The 18,712-nt window shown below is 43.5% G+C and overlaps 1 protein-coding gene across 13 annotated transcripts in view; it reads right to left on the minus strand.

Annotated features, from left to right (window-relative positions):
* The window catches only part of UACA (uveal autoantigen with coiled-coil domains and ankyrin repeats), a 69,895-nt gene that overhangs the window by 33,831 nt on the left and 17,352 nt on the right, over positions 1-18,712 (minus strand). For 2 of the 13 annotated variants that reach the window (XM_032469058.1, XM_032469056.1), the window contains exon 1: positions 1,317-1,771. The exons of 5 other annotated variants lie outside the window; for them this stretch is intronic. In XM_032469058.1, coding sequence (XP_032324949.1) covers positions 1,317-1,355 — 39 coding nt within the window. In that variant the 5' untranslated portion in view covers positions 1,356-1,771. Of the gene's footprint in view, positions 1-604; positions 732-1,181; positions 1,198-1,316; positions 1,772-9,772; positions 9,914-18,712 lie in introns of those variants that run through there. 6 more of the 13 variants (XM_032469065.1, XM_032469064.1, XM_032469068.1 and 3 more) reach the window with 5 other exon arrangements.

The raw sequence follows: 18,712 nt of genomic DNA on the forward strand, positions 1-18,712 counted from the left end.
CTTTCTTCCTTATATTCAAAGCAATTTTTTAAAATAGGAGGGTGTATCAAGTGATATATATTCTAATTGTATCAAGGTTCTCTTTAGCTTTGATTGGAGAAAAAATATTCAAGACACCCTGAAGCCAGTAAATTCAACCTTCTCTTAGTAAGTAGAAATGTAGAAGCCAGAACTAAAATATCCATTATTTAAACAACATAAGGTTTTAGCCTTTTAAAACACCACACAGTAAATTTATTGCTGAATTCTGCGATGAGAACAGTATTATTTCTAGAACTAAAAAGATGTACGTATTTTTCACTTAACTTACAAAGCAATTCCTACGTCCACAAATACTGTAACAAATCTCCAGCAGGAGAGACGAATCACCTGGGTCAATGTTTGTTAGTCTAAACGTTTGGTCAGTGTGATTATTTTATATTTACTATCTCCTGCAAGCCAAAAAAAAGAAAGAGCAGACAATTTTCTACCTAAATAAATAATGTATTCATTAAATACCTGAAGCGAAAAACATGAAAACTGAATATGGAAAAAGATAAATGCATTAAAATTTTAACCCACCCCTGAGTGTCACATTTCAATGGAATCTGGTTCAAGTACCTACCCTGTCTTCAGGATTGTTGTCTCTACTCAAATTTGGAAATGAACCCACTTCCTCCTAACTTTAAAAGTTTAAACTACCAACTATGAGTAGTGACTAGCCCAGCTTATTGGCTCTAAGTCTAAAACGCATTTGAGGCATCCTCTTTCTTCAGCTTTAAAGCAGAACAATTAGTTCACTGTCTCTAAGCCAGGGAGTGCTGGGAGACTAGGCTTTGTGTTTTCAAATGCCTAAGGGATTAAGTCATGTTTAGCACACAAATATTTGCTCTAAATTGATTGGTTTACCCTTGTAGTCAGAACAATCTCAGCTCTACTTCCAAGTAAACTCACTGGTGGAGAAAGGAGCTATTTAAAACACTAAAACAATTGTAAAACCCCAAAGTTAGGCTCTTCAAAAGATAATTAAGTGAGATTAAAGTCTCATATTGTCCTGTGATTTTCAGTTCTACTCCACCAAGCACCGTTTTCCATTTTGGTCCACTGTCAGTTAACAGAAACACTGCTCAATTACTAAGATTCTATTATGTGCGTTTTAAACCCAGAAGAAGAAACAAGAACTTTTGTTTTCCAACACTAACCCCAATGCGCTAATCGTGTAAAGCAGAGAGGCCGGGACACGGCAAAGACACCAGCATCAGCAGAGCGGCAGTCACCCTAAAGGCACACAGCTCAGAGCCGGCGAGACCCCCGCGCCGCGGCCGCAGGGCACCTACTCTGTTCCGAGGAGCGCACGACAACCAGCAGCTCATCATGGGCAGGGCTTGGCCTCTGGGCGCGGACAGCAGGCGGCTTCGGGCTCGGGCCCGGGGCTCACACAGCGCGCCCCCGGGGCGGCGCTGCCCGCGCCCCCGGCCCCATGCCGGCCTACTCTTGGCTCTCGGCGCCAACCGGGTTTCCTTCGTCTTCGGGACCCTTCTGCGCCCGCATAACGCTCGCAACTGACCCTCCTCGCTGCGCGGCCGGAGTGCGAGCAGCCCCGAACCAGGGCCGGAGCTCCTCCTATCCGTTACTCTACAAGCTAGCCGCCTCTCAGAGCCGTCCCTCCTCGGGGACCCCGCCGGAAGCCCGAACGGCTCCCCGCGCCCTGCCCCGCAAGCCCGCGACGCAGCCCCGCGTCTGCGCCCGGCCGGCCGCCCGCCGCCGGCCTCCCGGCCCCCCGGCCCCCCGGCCGCCCTCAGCAGCGCGGGGCCGCGCCCCCCGCCGGGTCTATTTCGGATTCCATAGGGCCTGACAGCTGAGTGACGGGTGGGGAGGAGCAGCTAAGAATACACTGCGAACGCGTGCCTCTCCTCTGAGTAATGAACGTCAGGCCGGCTAGGGAAAGGTGGCTCCAACGTGCTGTCAAACATGCTCATTAGATCAAAGCAGCTCGCCTGACCTCGCGACAGTATTAACAGACAAATGTGGTTATTTCACAAAGCAATGTTTAAAACCAGTTTCAGTCCTAGGATCGTCTATCATGAAATTATAATAACCTTGATAAAGAGAATATAAAATTCTATTTTAAGCAAATGTGTCACACTTAATTTAAGGAAACATACACACAGAGTAACACTTCCAAATTTTCTCTGTTTTCCTTGTACCCCCGTCAGTCTCTGCATACAACAAGGTTTCAGTTTACAACTGCTGCCAGCCTGTCTCCTCACATGCTAAATGAGAAGAGCCAGAGGCACTGCCAAGACGTTAAATAGACTGCATCGTGATGAACACTTCTCAGCAAACTTTAAATTTAACTCAGTACTCTTAATTTCCAAGTTTAGCACCCTGCCTGATACGACAAGCAAATATTTTATCAATGGAAAATCAAGTTACCTGAATTCAGGGATTTAAACAAAAACAAATAAATTGATTTAATACTAAAGGACACAAATACATATTAATCACTGAGGCTGACTGTAAGTAAAACTCCATTTGGGGACAAAGCTGACAACCTCTCCATATTCTCCATGATGTTTAATGTGCTTGAACAAACACTCTTACGTTATCAAGGACAGTGACAAATGTCTGCAAGCTCCAGGCTGTTTTTTTACCTTCTAGCTCCCACAGCAGCATGAGAGTAATTCACATTCCCTCAGGAAAAAAAAAAAAGATTCTGGAGAATTGTTTCATGGGATGCAAGACCTCCCAACACAAGTGTTTACAGGATGGAGGCAACTGCTATACAGTACATCCTGCTGCCAGTTAAACACTCTGCTACGAATTCCATCAAGGAACCCACTTCCTACTATTTAAATTTAAAATATTGGGCACATATTCTAACTTTAAAATATATGAGACCATGTACCATAATGTATTATTTTTAGAAACAATGATTTTTCCCCCCAAATCACATTAGATATCACAATGGACTCCTGGCTGGGCCCAGAAACTCCGCCCACTCCATTTAACCCTTCCTCAGAGGAAGCGTGGAATAGAACTCAGGCCCTGCCCTTTGGTTAACAAAGCAAGCACATTCTTTCTAGAAATAGGACAGCAAAGGCAAAGGAAGTAAAAAGAAAGGGGGAAATCTGCAGTGAGTAATAAAAGCCATATATGGAGCTGTCTGCTAACTCGGGCTCTTCCATGCCCTCCTGTACGCGGATATCCTGAGCCTCCCCAGCCTCTGTGACTTGGTCTCTGGTTCCCACTCTCACTCCCTCCTTCCCAGTTACTTCCCAAGAACTCTAAGCAAATTCCCGCCTCTGCCGTCCCCTGTGAGGCCTTCCCTCACCTCCATTTGGTTCTTCTTAACTATCACTTCCCCAGAGGGCTTCTCAAACCTCTGTATCTCAACAGCACCAGCCCCGTCCTATCCCTGCCACTCTTTACCTCGCTGCCAGGTTCTGCTGTTCTTCGTAATGCGTATCAGTATCTGCCATTATATCACATGTTTCCCTGTGGATTAGCTTCCTGCTTGTGCCTGGTGTTCACTTTAAAACAATCAGATGGGCAGACTGAATCCCAGAGCACCTTAACAAGATTATACACCATGACCAAATAGGGTTTATTACTGGAATGCAAGGATGAAAATCGATCAATATACTGCACTACACAATTAAGGACAAAAATCACATGATCATTTCAAATGATGTAAAAAAAAGTTAGATAAGATTTAAAATCTTTTATGATAAAAACACTCAATAAACTGGAAACAGAAGGCATTACCTCAACATAATAATGGTCATACACGAAAAGCACATAGCTAACCTCATATCCAATGGTGAAACTCTGCCTCTAAGATCAGGAGCAAGACAAGGATGCCCACTCTCATCACTTCTACTCAACACAGAGTCTTAGCCAGAACAATCAGACAAGAAAACAAATAAAAGGCATACAAAACGGAAAGGAAGAAGTAAAGGTATCTGTTTGCAGATGACATGATCTTATATGTAAAAGACTCTAAAAATTCCACAAGAAAAAAAACCTGTTAGAGCTAATAAATTAGTTTAGCACAGTTACAGGACACAAAAATCAACACACAATAATCAATTGTGCTTCTATACACATAAAAATGAACAATCCAGAAACGAAATTAAGAAAACAATTCCACTTACAATAGCATTAAAAATAATACAATAGTTAGGAATAAACCTAACCAAGAAAGTAAGAGACTCGTACACCAAAAATTGTAAAACATTGCTGAAAGAAATCAAAGACACATACAAATGGAAACCACAGATTGGAAGACTTACTATTGGTAAATGTCAATGCTACACTCACAGCAATCTGCAGATTCAACCCAATCTCTATCAAAATTCCAGAGGCATTTTTTGCAGAAACAGAAAAATTCATCCTAAAATTCATACTGAATTTCAAGGGAACCCAAATAGCCAAATAATCTTGAAAAAGAGAAACAAACCTGGAAGTCTCACACTCCTGATTTCAAAACACTGAAGCTACAGCGATCAAAGCAGCACGGCACTGGCGTAAAGACAGACATGCAGCTCAATGGAACACAACAAAGCACCCAGAAATAAACTCTCACATAGATGGCCTAGTAATCTTCAACAAAAGCGCTACAGCCACTCAGTGGGGAAATGACAGTCTCCTCAACAAATAGTGCCGAGGAAGCTGGATATCCAAGTGCAAAAGAATGAAGACGGGCCCCTTCCTTACAACAGAGACAACAATTAATTCAAAATGATTAAAGACCTAAATTTAACGTCCAACTATGAAACTCTTAAAAGAAAACACAGAGGAAAAGGTTCGTGACTTTGGATCTAACAATGATTTCTCAGCTTTATGACACCAAAAGCATAGGCAGTAAAAGCAAAAATAGACAAATGGGACTGTATCAAACTTAAAACCTTCTGAAGATCAAAGGAAACAAACAACAGAGTGAAAAGCTAACCTAAAGAAAGAGAAAATGTTTCCAAATTATGTATCTGATAAAGGGTTAATATGCAGAGTATATAAAGAACTGTCACTCAATTAGGAAGAAATAGATAACCTAATTAAAAATGAGCAAAGGAACTGAAAAGACATTTCCCCAAAGATGATATACAAATGACCAATGAACATACAAAAAGCTGCCCAGCACCATTAATCATTAGAGAAATGCAAATCAAAATCATAATGAGATACCGCTTCACATTCACTAGGATGGTTCCTATCAACAAAAGCAGAAAATACGAAGTGTCGACAAGGATGAGGGGAAAGCGGAACCCTTGTGCACTGCTGGTGGGAATGAAAGACGGTGCACCCCTACGGAAAACAGGATGGAGTTTTCTCGAAAAATTAAAACTGGGCCTACCATACAATCCAGCAACCCCTCTTCCAGGTATATATCTGACTTAGATGAAAGCAGGGTATCAAAGAGGTATTTGCACACCCATGTTCACTGCAGCATTATTCACAATAGCCAAGAGGTGGAAGCAACCCAAATGTCCACTGACGGATGAATGGATAAGCAAGCTGCGGTGTATACACACAGCGGAATACGACTCCCCCAGAAAGAGGAAGGAGATTCTGTCACATGCTACACCTGGATGATCCCGTGGACATTATGTTAAGTGAGACACACCCCAGTCCCCAAAAGACAAATGCTGTATGATTCCACTGATATGAGGGATCTAAAGCAGTCAAATTCATAGCAACAAAATGCAAAATGATGGCTACCAAGGGCTGCGGAGGAGGGAAATGGGCTGCTGTTTAATGGATCCAGCACTTCACATCTGCAGGGTGAAAAACTCCTGGTGATAATCTGCACAGCACGGTGACTGTACTCAACACGCCGAAAGGCACACCTAGAAGTGGCTAAGATGGCGAAATTCTTTTTATCACAATTAAAAATAAAAATTATAAAATAAAAGAAGTGCAATGTCTCACAATATCATTAGCATGATTCGTATTAATGAACAATCTTTTTAAAAACAAAATCAAGAGGGTAAGTGTGCAGATGAAGCGAGACTGGCCACAGGTTAGTAACTGTTAAAACTGAGTCACTGGTTCATCAGGGCTCATCACGCTGAACTATTCTCTCAGCTTCTACATGTTTCATGCTCTTCTGATACACGGCCCGGTGCGTCTGGCTGATGCATAAGGTTTTAAACTTTATTACATGCTTATTACCAAGGCCTTCCACTGATTCATTCATATGGCAGGAAACGCAGCACATCCTTTCCACTCAGTCCTCTCTGGATGACAGTGACACTATTAACACGTTAGCCCATCTCAGTGAGCCCACAGCCACGTACTGACAGATGAGCCCTGTGCCATCAAATGAAAGCATTCTAAAAAGAAGCACTAAGTTTTTGAGGGACATTTATGTTTGCCACATATTATAATAAATATATTTCTATACTTGGGTGCTGCTTTGGCTTGAAAAGAAGGTATTTATCAAACTCATAATGCAGCAAGCCAACAAATCTATGGTGAAAGTCAAAATACAGCTGTTTCTAGAGAATAAATATAACATTCTAACACAAAGCAGTTATTTCGCTAGGTAGACCTAAGTGGAGGATACCTTTAAACTCTAAAGCACCATAAAGGAAATCATTTAAAAATTCTGACAGTGACTCCCTCATGTTAGCATCAACTGCAAATTCTTAACTTCTTCAGAAATGATATGAAATTTAAAAAAAAAAAATTTAGTAATGTATCTTCAATGTAGAAAATCTGTAATACATTTAATTTTATACATGGAAATTGAGGTGACCTATAATCCCACCATGAAAAAAAAATCATTAAAAATTCTGTATATTGACCTCTAATTTCCTTTCTGTTAAAAGGTCTAATCAAGATTAAACAAAAATGAGTCCAAGAGCTGCTTTGTTTATTCAATATTAGGATAGAAGGTCTCCTAAGAAGAACTTTATAGGTGCAAATAAACAAGCAGACTTTAAACTATATGCAAATCCATATAAAGTACTTACATATTTAACAGGTGGACTCAACAGACCACAGCTGAAATTATTTGGTGATCAGTTTTAGCCTAACTGCAGTTTTTGATACATTATCCAAAAGAGACACACAGGCTGATCATAAAACTCTCACAGAAAGCTGCTTAGAACCAAGAGGAGTCATGCTGAACAGAAGTACCTAAGCCACAGACCTCCACCACTTCAGTGTCATCAACCTCTAAGAATATGATGAAAGCAGTGGGTCCTCTTTTAAAATTTACATATAAGCACATAATCAGAAAAATTCAGATGTATTTTCAGGGGGTTCATTGATCCTCTCTCTATAAATATGGGGCCCCCGGGTCTCAAGATCAAAAACCCCCAATACAAGGGGAAGCAGCAAAAGAGTTTTGTCTTTTATGTGTTTATAAAATAAATACTGAAAAATTGCCAGAAGATGGGATAATGCATTTGTTCAGTAAAAACTTACTGAGCACCTGTGTGTAAAGGGATATAAATACTTGACTCAACGTTCAAATACATATGATCATTTGCTCTGTGTTCCGTCCCGTGTTAGTGCTGGACACACCACAGGGGACAGACACGCATGAGACCTGCCTCAGGCAATGCACAGGAATAAAATCCACTTTCTTCAGCGGATCTCACAATGTGAAAAAGGCAGAGATGTGTGTAAACACGCACAAGTCACAATCCACCGCTACGACACCACAATAATTACACGCAAGGTACAGAAGTAGCTCAAAAGAGGGAAAACCAGAAAAGTGTTGTAGAAAGAAACGACTGAACCGTCCACCGGAGGGTAAGCAGAAAAGCCACTAGGTGTCAGACAGCACCGCAAGTCAGGAAATCAAACACAACCTGGGCCCTCTGTGGTTTACAAAGCACTGCACAGCCTCACATGATGCATTAATTAAAATCTATCCGCAAATGACTCACATACACATCTGCAACCCAGGCTTCTCTAAGCTCCAGGCCCATGTATTCATATATCTTACTGACAATTCTTCTTCAGTGTCTGAAAAGTACCCCCATGCCTCAAACTAAAAGCTGAAATCTGATCCTATTCCAAATTTCACTAACACAGCAAACGATGCCATGACCCATCCAGTTGTACAAGACAGAAACCGGGAAATGAGTCTTGACACCTGACTCCTTGGTCCTCCATCACCAAGTCCCAGCGACTTTATCTCCCTGTTATGGCTCAAATCCACCCACGCATCTCCACGTCCATCAGCACTGCCCTACGAGTCAGCGCCATCCCGCACCAGGACGCACGCATTCATCTCCTGCACGGTCTGCCACGTTCGTCCCAGACCCTTCCCTTGCATTCCCTACACTGCAGCCGAGGGACTTTCAGATGGAAACCTAACTGCACCACCACCACTACAGCACTCCCTTCACACACTCTGTCCCACCTCAGTTTCTTCTGTTCCTGTAGGAGAAAGGCAAAGTCCCTCGTGACAAACCCCCAGACAGTGTGACCCTGCCACCTCTCAGCCTCACCACAGGAAACATTAGCAGTGCTTCTCATGTTACATATGCAGAAACTGAGTCACCAAGAGATTGTAGGGTTTTGCACAAGGCAAGTGCAGTTGGTTGCAGAATGATTAGAGAATCCAATTGTTACGACTTATTGTCCAGTGCTCTCTACTAATAAAGCTATTTCCATTTCTCAAATCACCTGAAAATAAATCTTTGATATAAAAGTGCAAGTATCTTTAAAAAACTAAAACATCAAAAACTTAGGTGTCCTTTATAGTCAAAAAAAAAAAAGGATAAAAACTACCACATTTGCATATGCAACCTTTAATGAAGCACCTACTACATGCCATGCCTGGCACTGGCGATACAGAAGTGCATAAGGGAGCCTAAGTCTCTTTTTTAAACCACTTTAGTAAAATATAATTGACATGTAAAAAGCAGGACATATTTAATGTGCACAGTCAACGAGCTTGAGAATAAGCAGGTACCAGTGAAACCATCACCACCATGAAGGCCATAAACACAGCCAAGTCTCTTTTCTAACGGAATCTGATGCTCTAAAGGGTAAAGATAGGGTTAAACAACTTAAGGGAAACAAAAACTGTGGGGTGAGAGGGGAAGGAGACGCCATGGCATGCCAGGGATAGACTGTTAGGTCAGGCGACCCAGAAAGCTCTGAGAAGGCGATGCTGCTGATGGAATCCGAGCGAAAAGGAAGAGCCAGCCTGGGAGAACTCACATTCCAGAAAGAGAGCTGGCAGTGCAGGAGCCTGGCTAGTCTGAAAGGCCAGCTTAGCTGAAGCCTAGTGAGTAAGAGGGCTCACGGGACGCGGGGAGGGCCCAGGAGGGGCCGGCACCGCCAGAGCTGAAACGGGGCCTTCTCCAGTCTTGTCATCAGAATTTTTTGAAAGGGACTCATTCAGGGACTAAGGCAACTCTTTTTCTTAAGGATCTTTTGGCCACTTTAGAATCAAGTCTAAAAAAATAATTTGTCCTAAAGTACTATTTTTTTTTCACTTCCAAGCATTTATATTGAATGATTACCAGCTAAATTTTAATTTGCCTTGAAATGTTTATAAGATTAATCAATTATCTTAATAAATAGGATAATCTACCTCCCCTACCTCAGACCCAGAAACCTAAATAAACTTTGCAACGAACCACACTGAAAAATCAACCATAAAAGAAAAACAGCGCCCCCAAACCAGAATTTCACAATCACATCCTCAAGACAAGGCTCTTCAAGAAAAAGAACACAGGGCAACTAAATACAGTCTTCTCCAAGAGGGAAAAAGTCCTAAACAAAAACTTAACAACATGTACACACGGGCAAATCCCCCAACTACCTGAGACAAAGGGCCCCAGGCCCGCAGGGGCCGCGGCCACCCCGTCCCCGCAGCCGGACACGTGCTGCGGGGTGGAGCAGCGAGGCGGCAGGAGGCAGAGCTGGCCGGGCACACGCGTCCCTGACGACCAGGCTCCCCGGGTCACCGGGCTGCTGACAGACGTGTCTCCCCACTCCATTCAGTCCAAAGGGTGTTTATTGCTGTCTCTTATGTAACAGCAAATCAGAGCTTACACAATAGGAAAAGGGAGGAGAGAATGTTTAAATAAACCAGGAAAACACAAGCTGCACATGCAGCGTCCTCCTCCCAGACCTCTGACCCCGTTCCCTTCGGATGTGTCCTTATCCTTATTAAACCAGGCTCCGCCACCTCTCCTGTCCTCTCAAGCCGCCCCCGTGGGATCCGAAAGCACCGTGCAGTCAGGACTCAACAGGGGAGGGGAAATCACATCCCAGTGACAACGCTTCTGAGCGAGACGACAACGGGCTTTACCCTGCTGAGGACCCGTCTACCTAAGAACGTCAAGGACAAAATGACAGGAACAATAACCATCACTAGTGCTATTTATTGTATTATTATCTAAACAAAAAATCCAACAGCTTAAGGACTGAAGGTGCTACGAAATCCGAAGAAACTTTAAACAACTGGAGTCAAGGAGACTCAGGCCTGCTCTGCTAAGATTTCCCGAGCACCGGTCTGATTCGATTCTGGTCCGTCGTACAAACCCCAGACTGCACCCCCTCCCACTGCAGGCACCTGCTCCCTTGTTGGAACTGTCTAGGCGCCCAAAAGAGCTTATTTAAAATACAGACAGGAAACTGCCTCTCCAGCCTGAGTAAGTATCGTTTGCTTCATAATGCTACTTACTTCACCCTCCCTCACCAGAAGCAGCGTTAAACTCTAGAGTAAACATGTGCATAGATCTTAAACACAGCCAGCTATGAGCGTGCATCGTACAGAAGGGAGTGCTCAGGGCGGACAAGAGGATTCTGATTAGGAGCCCCTTTAAAATGCCAAGCAACTGGTTATTCAGGAGAAATAAACATAAACATCCTCCCTAGAAAATTCTAGAGACAAATGTATTCAAATTAGAGCTCTTTAAATGCCTAAACACGATGAGTGAAAGTTTTAAAATACAAAGATAAAAACCAAGAAGGGTCCGTTACGCCTCCCACCCACCGACACACCCCAGTGAACAGAGGACCAGCGCTGGTGAGTGTCAGCAAACTTCTCTCCAGCGTCTGATGCAGGTGTCTCAGAACAGCACAGTCTTACTAATGAGAAGGAATGTACACTCTCATGATATTTAGGTACATAACGAAAAATACAGCATTTAAAATACAGGTTCATTTTCAAAATTATTTAACACTTCTAAGTGCACCATGCACGTAACTGTTAACTACAAGAAGAGCTCCCTAAGTCATTCTGTTATTTCTACTTTCTAAACGAGGCATAAAGAAACGAGGCCGTCTGCAGTGCTGGGTCGTGCGACCACCAGTAATTCCTTCCCCCCGTAAGCCCACCCTTGCAATGGGGCTTTGCCGTGATTCCTCATCCCTTACATCTGGGCTGGGCTCGAATCTTATTTTGGCAAACAGGATGTGGCAGAAGTGACCCTGTAGAACTCTGACTCTAAGTCTCCTGACACACGGGAAACAAGTGAGCCTCCTCGAGCCAGACCCAGAGCACCAGGCCACCAGCCCGACAGGCCCCACCAGGGGACGGCAGCAGCCCCGGGAGCAGCCCCAGACGAGACGGAAGGAGCAGCCGCGCAGCAGAGCCAGCCCACAGGCCGACCCCTGGAGCCAGCAGCAGCGCTGAGCAACGTTAAACCCAGATGCGTCTGAATCCAGGGCCTAGCCTCTCTGCTAACTCACGCTGCGATCTACTGTTTGGTTTGGAAACAAATACATCTTGTAGTCTAATTCAGTTTTATAGATACAAGAGAAGTCAAATTGAAAAATAATAGTTTATTTTTTTAAGCCATTATCTGAAAAAAGGATGCGCTGGGCACAGAAATACACCTTTTTACCATCTTTAAAGAACGGAAATAGATATACACAATGAATTCTGCAATGTAACAATATAAAACTGATAAAATTTTATAGAAAGAGTACTTTCTCTTTGTTCCCAAGGACACACAAGAATTCATTTAAGAACTAACAGCACCCCATATATAGTTTATCCACAAAAACTGAACTCGGCATGTGATCTAAAAGAAAACCTGAATGGCTGCCATGCAATTAAAAAAAAATAAATGATTAATTTTTATGAATCTTGTGGCTTTCAACAAAAAGCATTGCTACTGTAGTATTTAAACAGTACACGTCCATACTTGAACGGAAACACTGAATGAGGAGTGGACCACGACAGCAAGAACAAGCACGTTCTCTACGTATGCTTTAAGGGTCGGCAAGAATTTTCTGTAAAGGGTTGTCAGGGGGTAAATATTTTAGGATTTGCAAGCCAGGCAGTCTTTGCTGTAACTATGCACCCCTGACACTGTAGAATGAAAACAGCCATAGACAATATACAAAATAAGCAGGGCTGTGTTCTAATAAAGCTTTCTTTATAAAAACAGGCCGTGGACCAGAGTTTGCCAGCCCGTTTTAGATGCTCAAATCTCTTCAGTCAAAGTGCATCTGGTTTGTTAGCTGCGGTCAGGCTGACTGATGTGTGTGCTGACTCATCACGAGACCTACTAGAAAGCACTCTTCGTTCATGTCCTGCTCTCTGTAAAATAGCGCTGGGCGCGTGTGATGGTGAACTGCACGTGACAACTTGGCTCGGCTGTGGCGCCCAGCTGTTTGGTCAAACATGAGTCTGAATGTTGCTGTGACGGTATTTGTAGGTGTATTAACACCTGCAATCAGCTGACCTTAAGTAAAGGAGGTCACTGATAGTGTGGGTGGGCCTCATCCAAGCAAACCCGAAAATCCCCAGAGAAGCAGTCCTGCCTCACGACCGTAACACACAAATCCTGCCTGAGTTCCTAGCCTGCCTGCCCGCCTGCCTTACACATTTGAGATTTTTCAGCCCCCGTAATTACTAAATTCCTTAAATAGACGCCTCTCTCTTAGACACGTAACTGTCTGTGAGATGGATTTATAGCTGTCTCCTGTTAGTTCTACTTCTCTGGAGAACTCTGACTGATACAAGGTACTAAGGTCACACAATCCCAGACTTTAAAGAGGAGAGACTCTGACTCCTGTGCTTTGCCCACAACTGTGTGAGAAGCTGCAGCAGACTGTGTTACCTCTTGAGATCATCCAGTCAATCCCCTACCTCCTTGCAAGACGATACACAAGGACCTACCCAGGCGCAGACGTGTGGCTGCGCTGAGCTCGCAGGGAAAGGACAGACGTCCTCGCGTTACTGACTTGGGGAGTGCCCATGCCGTGTTCTGGCCGACAGAATGTGGACAGACACGACGCACATCACATCTAAGGAAGATCTGGAAGCAGCAGCCCGAATGTGCGCCAGCCTCCTGGCGTCAGTGCTGCCAGGGGGCTGCCGTGTTTCAGATGGGAGCTGCTCCTTCAGCCTGGTCCCGGAGGGGAGTCACGGGTCTTCTCCACAGAGATGACCCACCGTCCACAACGCAAAGTCAGTAGGAAATATAAGCTTTGCTATTTTGAGAAACCGCTGAAATTCAGAGGTAACGACCACAGCACAGCAGAACACTGCAGAAACGGCACCAGGAGCACGGTGCTGCCTTCTCCACCACCACCACCCAAGTAACAACAACGCGTGGTGCAGGCACTGAAGCCAGGCGGCAGACAGCAGGGAAACTGTTACTGGAGATTGGAAAAACGGCAAACCGTATAACGCAGCGGTAAATAAATCTGTTAGTGTAAAAAATTAGACAACTTGGTGAAAAGACTGGACTTGGGATTGGTGTCTGAAGTGGGAGAGGGGCAGCCTTAAAGGTCTGAGCTAATTCTGGGTAGTGTCAGAACTGAGTTACGTGGTAGGATACCAGTCAGTGCCCACAGAGAACTGGAGAATTGCTTGGTGTAGAAAACCACACACGCACTGGGGAGTACAAAGGTATTCAGTGAGTTGTGAGTAAAGGAGACAAATGCTTTCCTTTCACCCAGTAAACCCTTTCACTGGAACAAAACGGCTTGCAGGGGAACTCCCCACAGGAAGAGACTAAGGATGTGGTCCCTCAGAAGCCTCATAAACTCAAGATAGCTCTATTACTGTCTAGAAGAAAACGTACGTCTCATAGAACCAAACCTCTGGCAATTAGCACACGGATCTGACTAAAATCAAACAGATAAAAAGACAAAAGACAACTTCCAGAACCACCTCCAGGCTGAGTGAAGGGTCCGTTCCCTTCTAGATCATCTTTGGGTCCCCAGATTTCTAGAGGCAAGAAGCAGGCTGGGAAAGCTGCTCAACACTTACCACATTCTCCGGCCAGAAGGGTACACCCTCAACACTGTACTCAAATACAAAGGAGGATGTACTAAAGGGAACAGCTCGCCCAGGGCACAGCCAACAGCTTCGGGCAACAATGGACTAGGAGCTACACACGGGCAAACCCAAGGCCTGATCAAGGAACACCCCTAGCCCTCAGAAATGGAGCGCTCATTCCGTCTACCCACAGTGTTCTTACCGCTGCGGGGACCAGCGATCGCTGTGTGCCCCCACCCCCGTTTACCCAACAGTGTTCTTACTGCTGCGGGGCTGGTGGTCGCTGTGCACCTCCATCCCCCGTCTCAACAGGAAGGCTCACTGCGGATATCCTAGTTGTTTTCATCGCTGTGTGGTAGAAGGATGCAGGCAGAAGATAACTGGTCTCTGAATCAAGAAAATCTACATACAGAAATGATGTAGAAATTCTAATGTGGTTCAAGACTTTAACATGATTGAAGGACGTCCTTGAGGAAGAGGTAAGTAAATCTCATATGCAGAAGGGAAGAAAGTCACTATTTGTGATCAAGATGTGGTAGAATATATTATTGTTCACGATTTGCTATGTGCATCCTTGGAGGAGGCTCAGTGATGTAAGACCTGCCTGTACCTCCAACGGGAAGGGTATTTGTCCCCGTGCCTCACCGACTCTGAGCCTAGCTGTGGGACAGGCTTTGGCAGTCATAAGCATGCCACACCTGAAGAGAAACTCTAAGAGGCATCGCAAGTTTCAGCCAGCCCCTGGCTCTCAGTACCATGCAGACAGCAGGTCCAGACAGAGGTTGCTCCTTCAGTCTGGGTCTTAGAATGAAAACTTATGGAGCAGAACGACTCTGCACGGGCAGCTCAAAGTCTACGCTTAACGTCATGTGGGTATAAGCCACCAAGATGTGGGGTTATTTGTTTCTGCAGCAAAGCTGATGAAGACAGAAATCAAACGAAACAAAAGGTAAAAGCGGGAGGAATTCTGTGATGCATAACTACTATGTTGTTAACTGAATATAGTGCGAGGTGCCTGTGGTCACAGAGAGCACAGTCAGTAAGGGATCTGCATTACTACAGCAGCGAGGGGTGCTGGTAAACAGAGGTTCTACAGAGGATGAGTCAGGTCAGTTTAGTTGCTGGAAGTGAGGTTGTGGCAAAAACAAAACTAAGGTTGCAGCCTGATAAATTAGCATCTATTGTGTTAATGAGCACTTCACACACACTTCATATAGTCCTCAACTATAACCAAAAAAGACTTGTGTTGACATCTTCATTTTCCATATAAAGAGAAAGAAACAGAGAAGTTCCGTAACTTGCCAGCATTAAACAGCTACCAACTGACAGAGTGAAAATTCAAATTCAAGACTAATTCTAAACTTCAATTTTTTCTATACCATTTTCTATACTCAAAAAACGTACAGATTATTTAGGAATCGTCCATAAAAGGGAGAATTTGTTTACACTATTAACCAATTTTATAAAACGGATGTAAGAGAAAGTTGATACCATGAGTTTGGTAATAAGTTTAAATCCTATTAAATATATTATTCATAATGAATTTTTTATTTTATTCTCTAAAATATTCTTATTAATGTGACAACCAAGAATCTAAAACAATACATAACAATACATCTTTTATTTCTATGCAATACATTTTCTTAAATTTAGATTATAATAATTCAGAATTTTGAAGATTCAGATAAGTGATGGCCTAAATTTACCTTGTCAATATGAAAAGCTTTCCCAAGCAAACTAATCATGGATTAAAACGATCAGTGATGCATTTTAGATTAAAAGAACAAACATTTCAAACATTTTATAAACCATTTAATAGCCCTTACACCACCCATATAAAAACAAGTAAGAGGTTTTTTTTTATTATGTAACATATATTCATGGTAGAAAAACTAGGTAAGACTAATACATATTCAAAAAAAGCAGAAAAGAAAACCCACCAAAACCATCATTAAGGGATAACAATAACCATATTTTGTTACACGGCCTGCCAGACTTCTTTTCAACACCTAGACACACACTTACTTTTAAGTCAAAATACATACATTTCATTTAAATAATTATTCTTAATATGAGTTCAACAGACTTGATGAATGAGTATTTCTAACTTGGAGAATTCCAAAGTGTATTCAAATACCAATCTTTCTGGCTCCCTCTGCTGGACACTAAGAGAAGCTTTTTATTATTATTAATTTGGTTTGAAAGCTCAAACTCAGAGAAGCACTAATTTATAATTATTAAAAACATCTTTAAGAGCATACAAGTTGGCCAGAAAGCGTACAATGGACAATTTTTGAGTACATTCCTATTAGTCAACAGGGATTTGGCATCAGAAAATCCTAGTCTGAGTTTCCAGTGAGCTCCCAGCTTGATTACTTATTTGCTACCAACCTTGATCAGATTATCTGCTCCTTTTGACTTTCAGTTTCCTAATCTGTAAAATGAAGCTAATACCAACTACCTCATTAGTTATAAGAATTAGAATTAACAGAGTAAGGGCAAAATAAATGGCAGTTAAGCATTACTGTTACTACTAGGACCACCACTACCCAGGTGCTGAGCTGTGGTTAGACAGCACAGCCGTTCAAGACTTACCGTACAACTATCACATTCAAATAGATTAACTTTTAAAATGCAAACCTGCTGTACTTACACTCTGTTTTGCAAACCTGCTGTACTTACACTCTGTTAACAACTTTCTTCATTAGAGCAAATTTATTGCTCTCAAGATCAAAACCCTTAACGTGACCACTGAGCCTCGTCGCGGTCTGTCCCCTGCTGGCCTCTGACGCGCATCTTAGACGCCTGCAGCTGGACACTCTCCGCAGCCCTCCAATCTCCTTTCACAGCGAAGCCCTCCAACAGGGCACCTGAGAACAGCACTTCCTTCCTCTGTGCTACTTAACGATTAGCTCATTTGTTTAGATCTCAGCTCAACTTCTGCAGACACTCTCTCTGACTCTCCAGACCCGGTCAGGCCCTCCCTGTCGCGCGCTCTGGCACACCTCTCCTCCACACAGCGGGTCACAGAGCTGTGGCTTTGTACTTAGACACACGAGCGCCGGAGCGCGGTCTCCCCACTGGGCTGTGCACGGGCCCCCCTGAGGGCAGGGTGGCGCACAGCGCCCTCGCAGCCCAGCCCGGGGACGGCAGGGCGGGCGCTTAAGTACCTGCCGAGTGGCTGAGTAAACGCAAATTAACAAATACTGAAATTAAAGAATTCTTTCTAAACGTGACTCCAGATAAAAAAGTGGCCATATACATGTAAGATAACATAAATATTTTGCTTTGTGCTGCGTCTCAGGCAGGCTGGTACTCGTGAAGTCCGACAGACAGTAACACACAGAAACATCTTTAACATATACACTCACAGAAAAAGCTGTGCCCTTTAAACGGGAGAATTTTTAAGAGTACAGAAACCTAAATACATGACATTCCTTTAACACTTCTGATATATATTTTTAAAAAGTTTAATGTGTGTAATTAAATTTTTAAATTTAATGTGCTTTTGTAACAGACATTCAACTGAAAATCTGTCTGAAACTGAGTGTTTTACACCATTCTACAGAGTTTTACTTTTCAAGGAAACGTGAGGTTAGCAAATTAGTAGAGCCAAGCAAAAACCGGCTAAGAGGTGTGTTTCATAGTTTCTTTCAGAAGTATGAACCCTTCACTATTTTTAACCAACACAAACCTCCAATTACCTTAAAGAATGTGAACTTTTCACAGGTCTAACTCCTTCCTTACACAGTAAGCACTCCCAAGCACACAGCAGGTTTTGGCCCCAAATGGCCTTTCCTCCGTTCATTCACACCAGAGAACAGGCTATCTGGACAGCTCCGGCCAAAAGACGCAACAAAGCTTGCAGCACGTCTCTTAGGTTCAGATCTTGTTTGATAGAGTCACTTGATGGATTTATTTGATAGGTTTTGTCTTTGATGATTTTAGCAAATCCTATGACTCCAAACAGCAATTGTTATCTTTTCCCCACAAGCTGCACTATGATGCATAGAAAACGTAAAAATTAGATTTTAAAATGTATCTCGTATATGTAATAAAATCAAGCCCTTGGGGGTCATCCAGTCCAGGAATGGGAAAGACTGAGCACTTAAAGTGGCCACTCCAGCAGTGAATGTGGATAAATCAATCTTGGCAACCTTTTCCAAGAATGTCCACAGCCTTCCCTGCTCCCTGAGACAAGCACGGCGTTTTTCGTGGTCACGGGGAACATTCGCTGGTACTGGCTGTGCAAGGAGGTGGCCAACAACTTCTGCTGAAAATCCCTCCTCTGTGCTTGAAAAGGATGTCTTTCTGCCTTCTCAAGGTCCTTCCAACCTCAAGGAGGACCTCTGGGGACAGACCTCGTCATTTGCCACAGTCTCCGCGGAGGTGGGTGGGCCGTGGTCTGACTCAACAGCGTATTTCCTATGTTGTCATTTAACCAAAAAGATAGGAAAAACCGGTAGAGGCACAACCGAAGTACCTGTGAACGTGCCGGAGTGAGAGCAGCGGTGCACT

The sequence above is a fragment of the Camelus ferus genome, chromosome 27 (genome assembly GCF_009834535.1).
Source record: "Camelus ferus isolate YT-003-E chromosome 27, BCGSAC_Cfer_1.0, whole genome shotgun sequence".
In the NCBI taxonomy this organism is placed as follows: Eukaryota; Metazoa; Chordata; class Mammalia; order Artiodactyla; family Camelidae; genus Camelus; species Camelus ferus.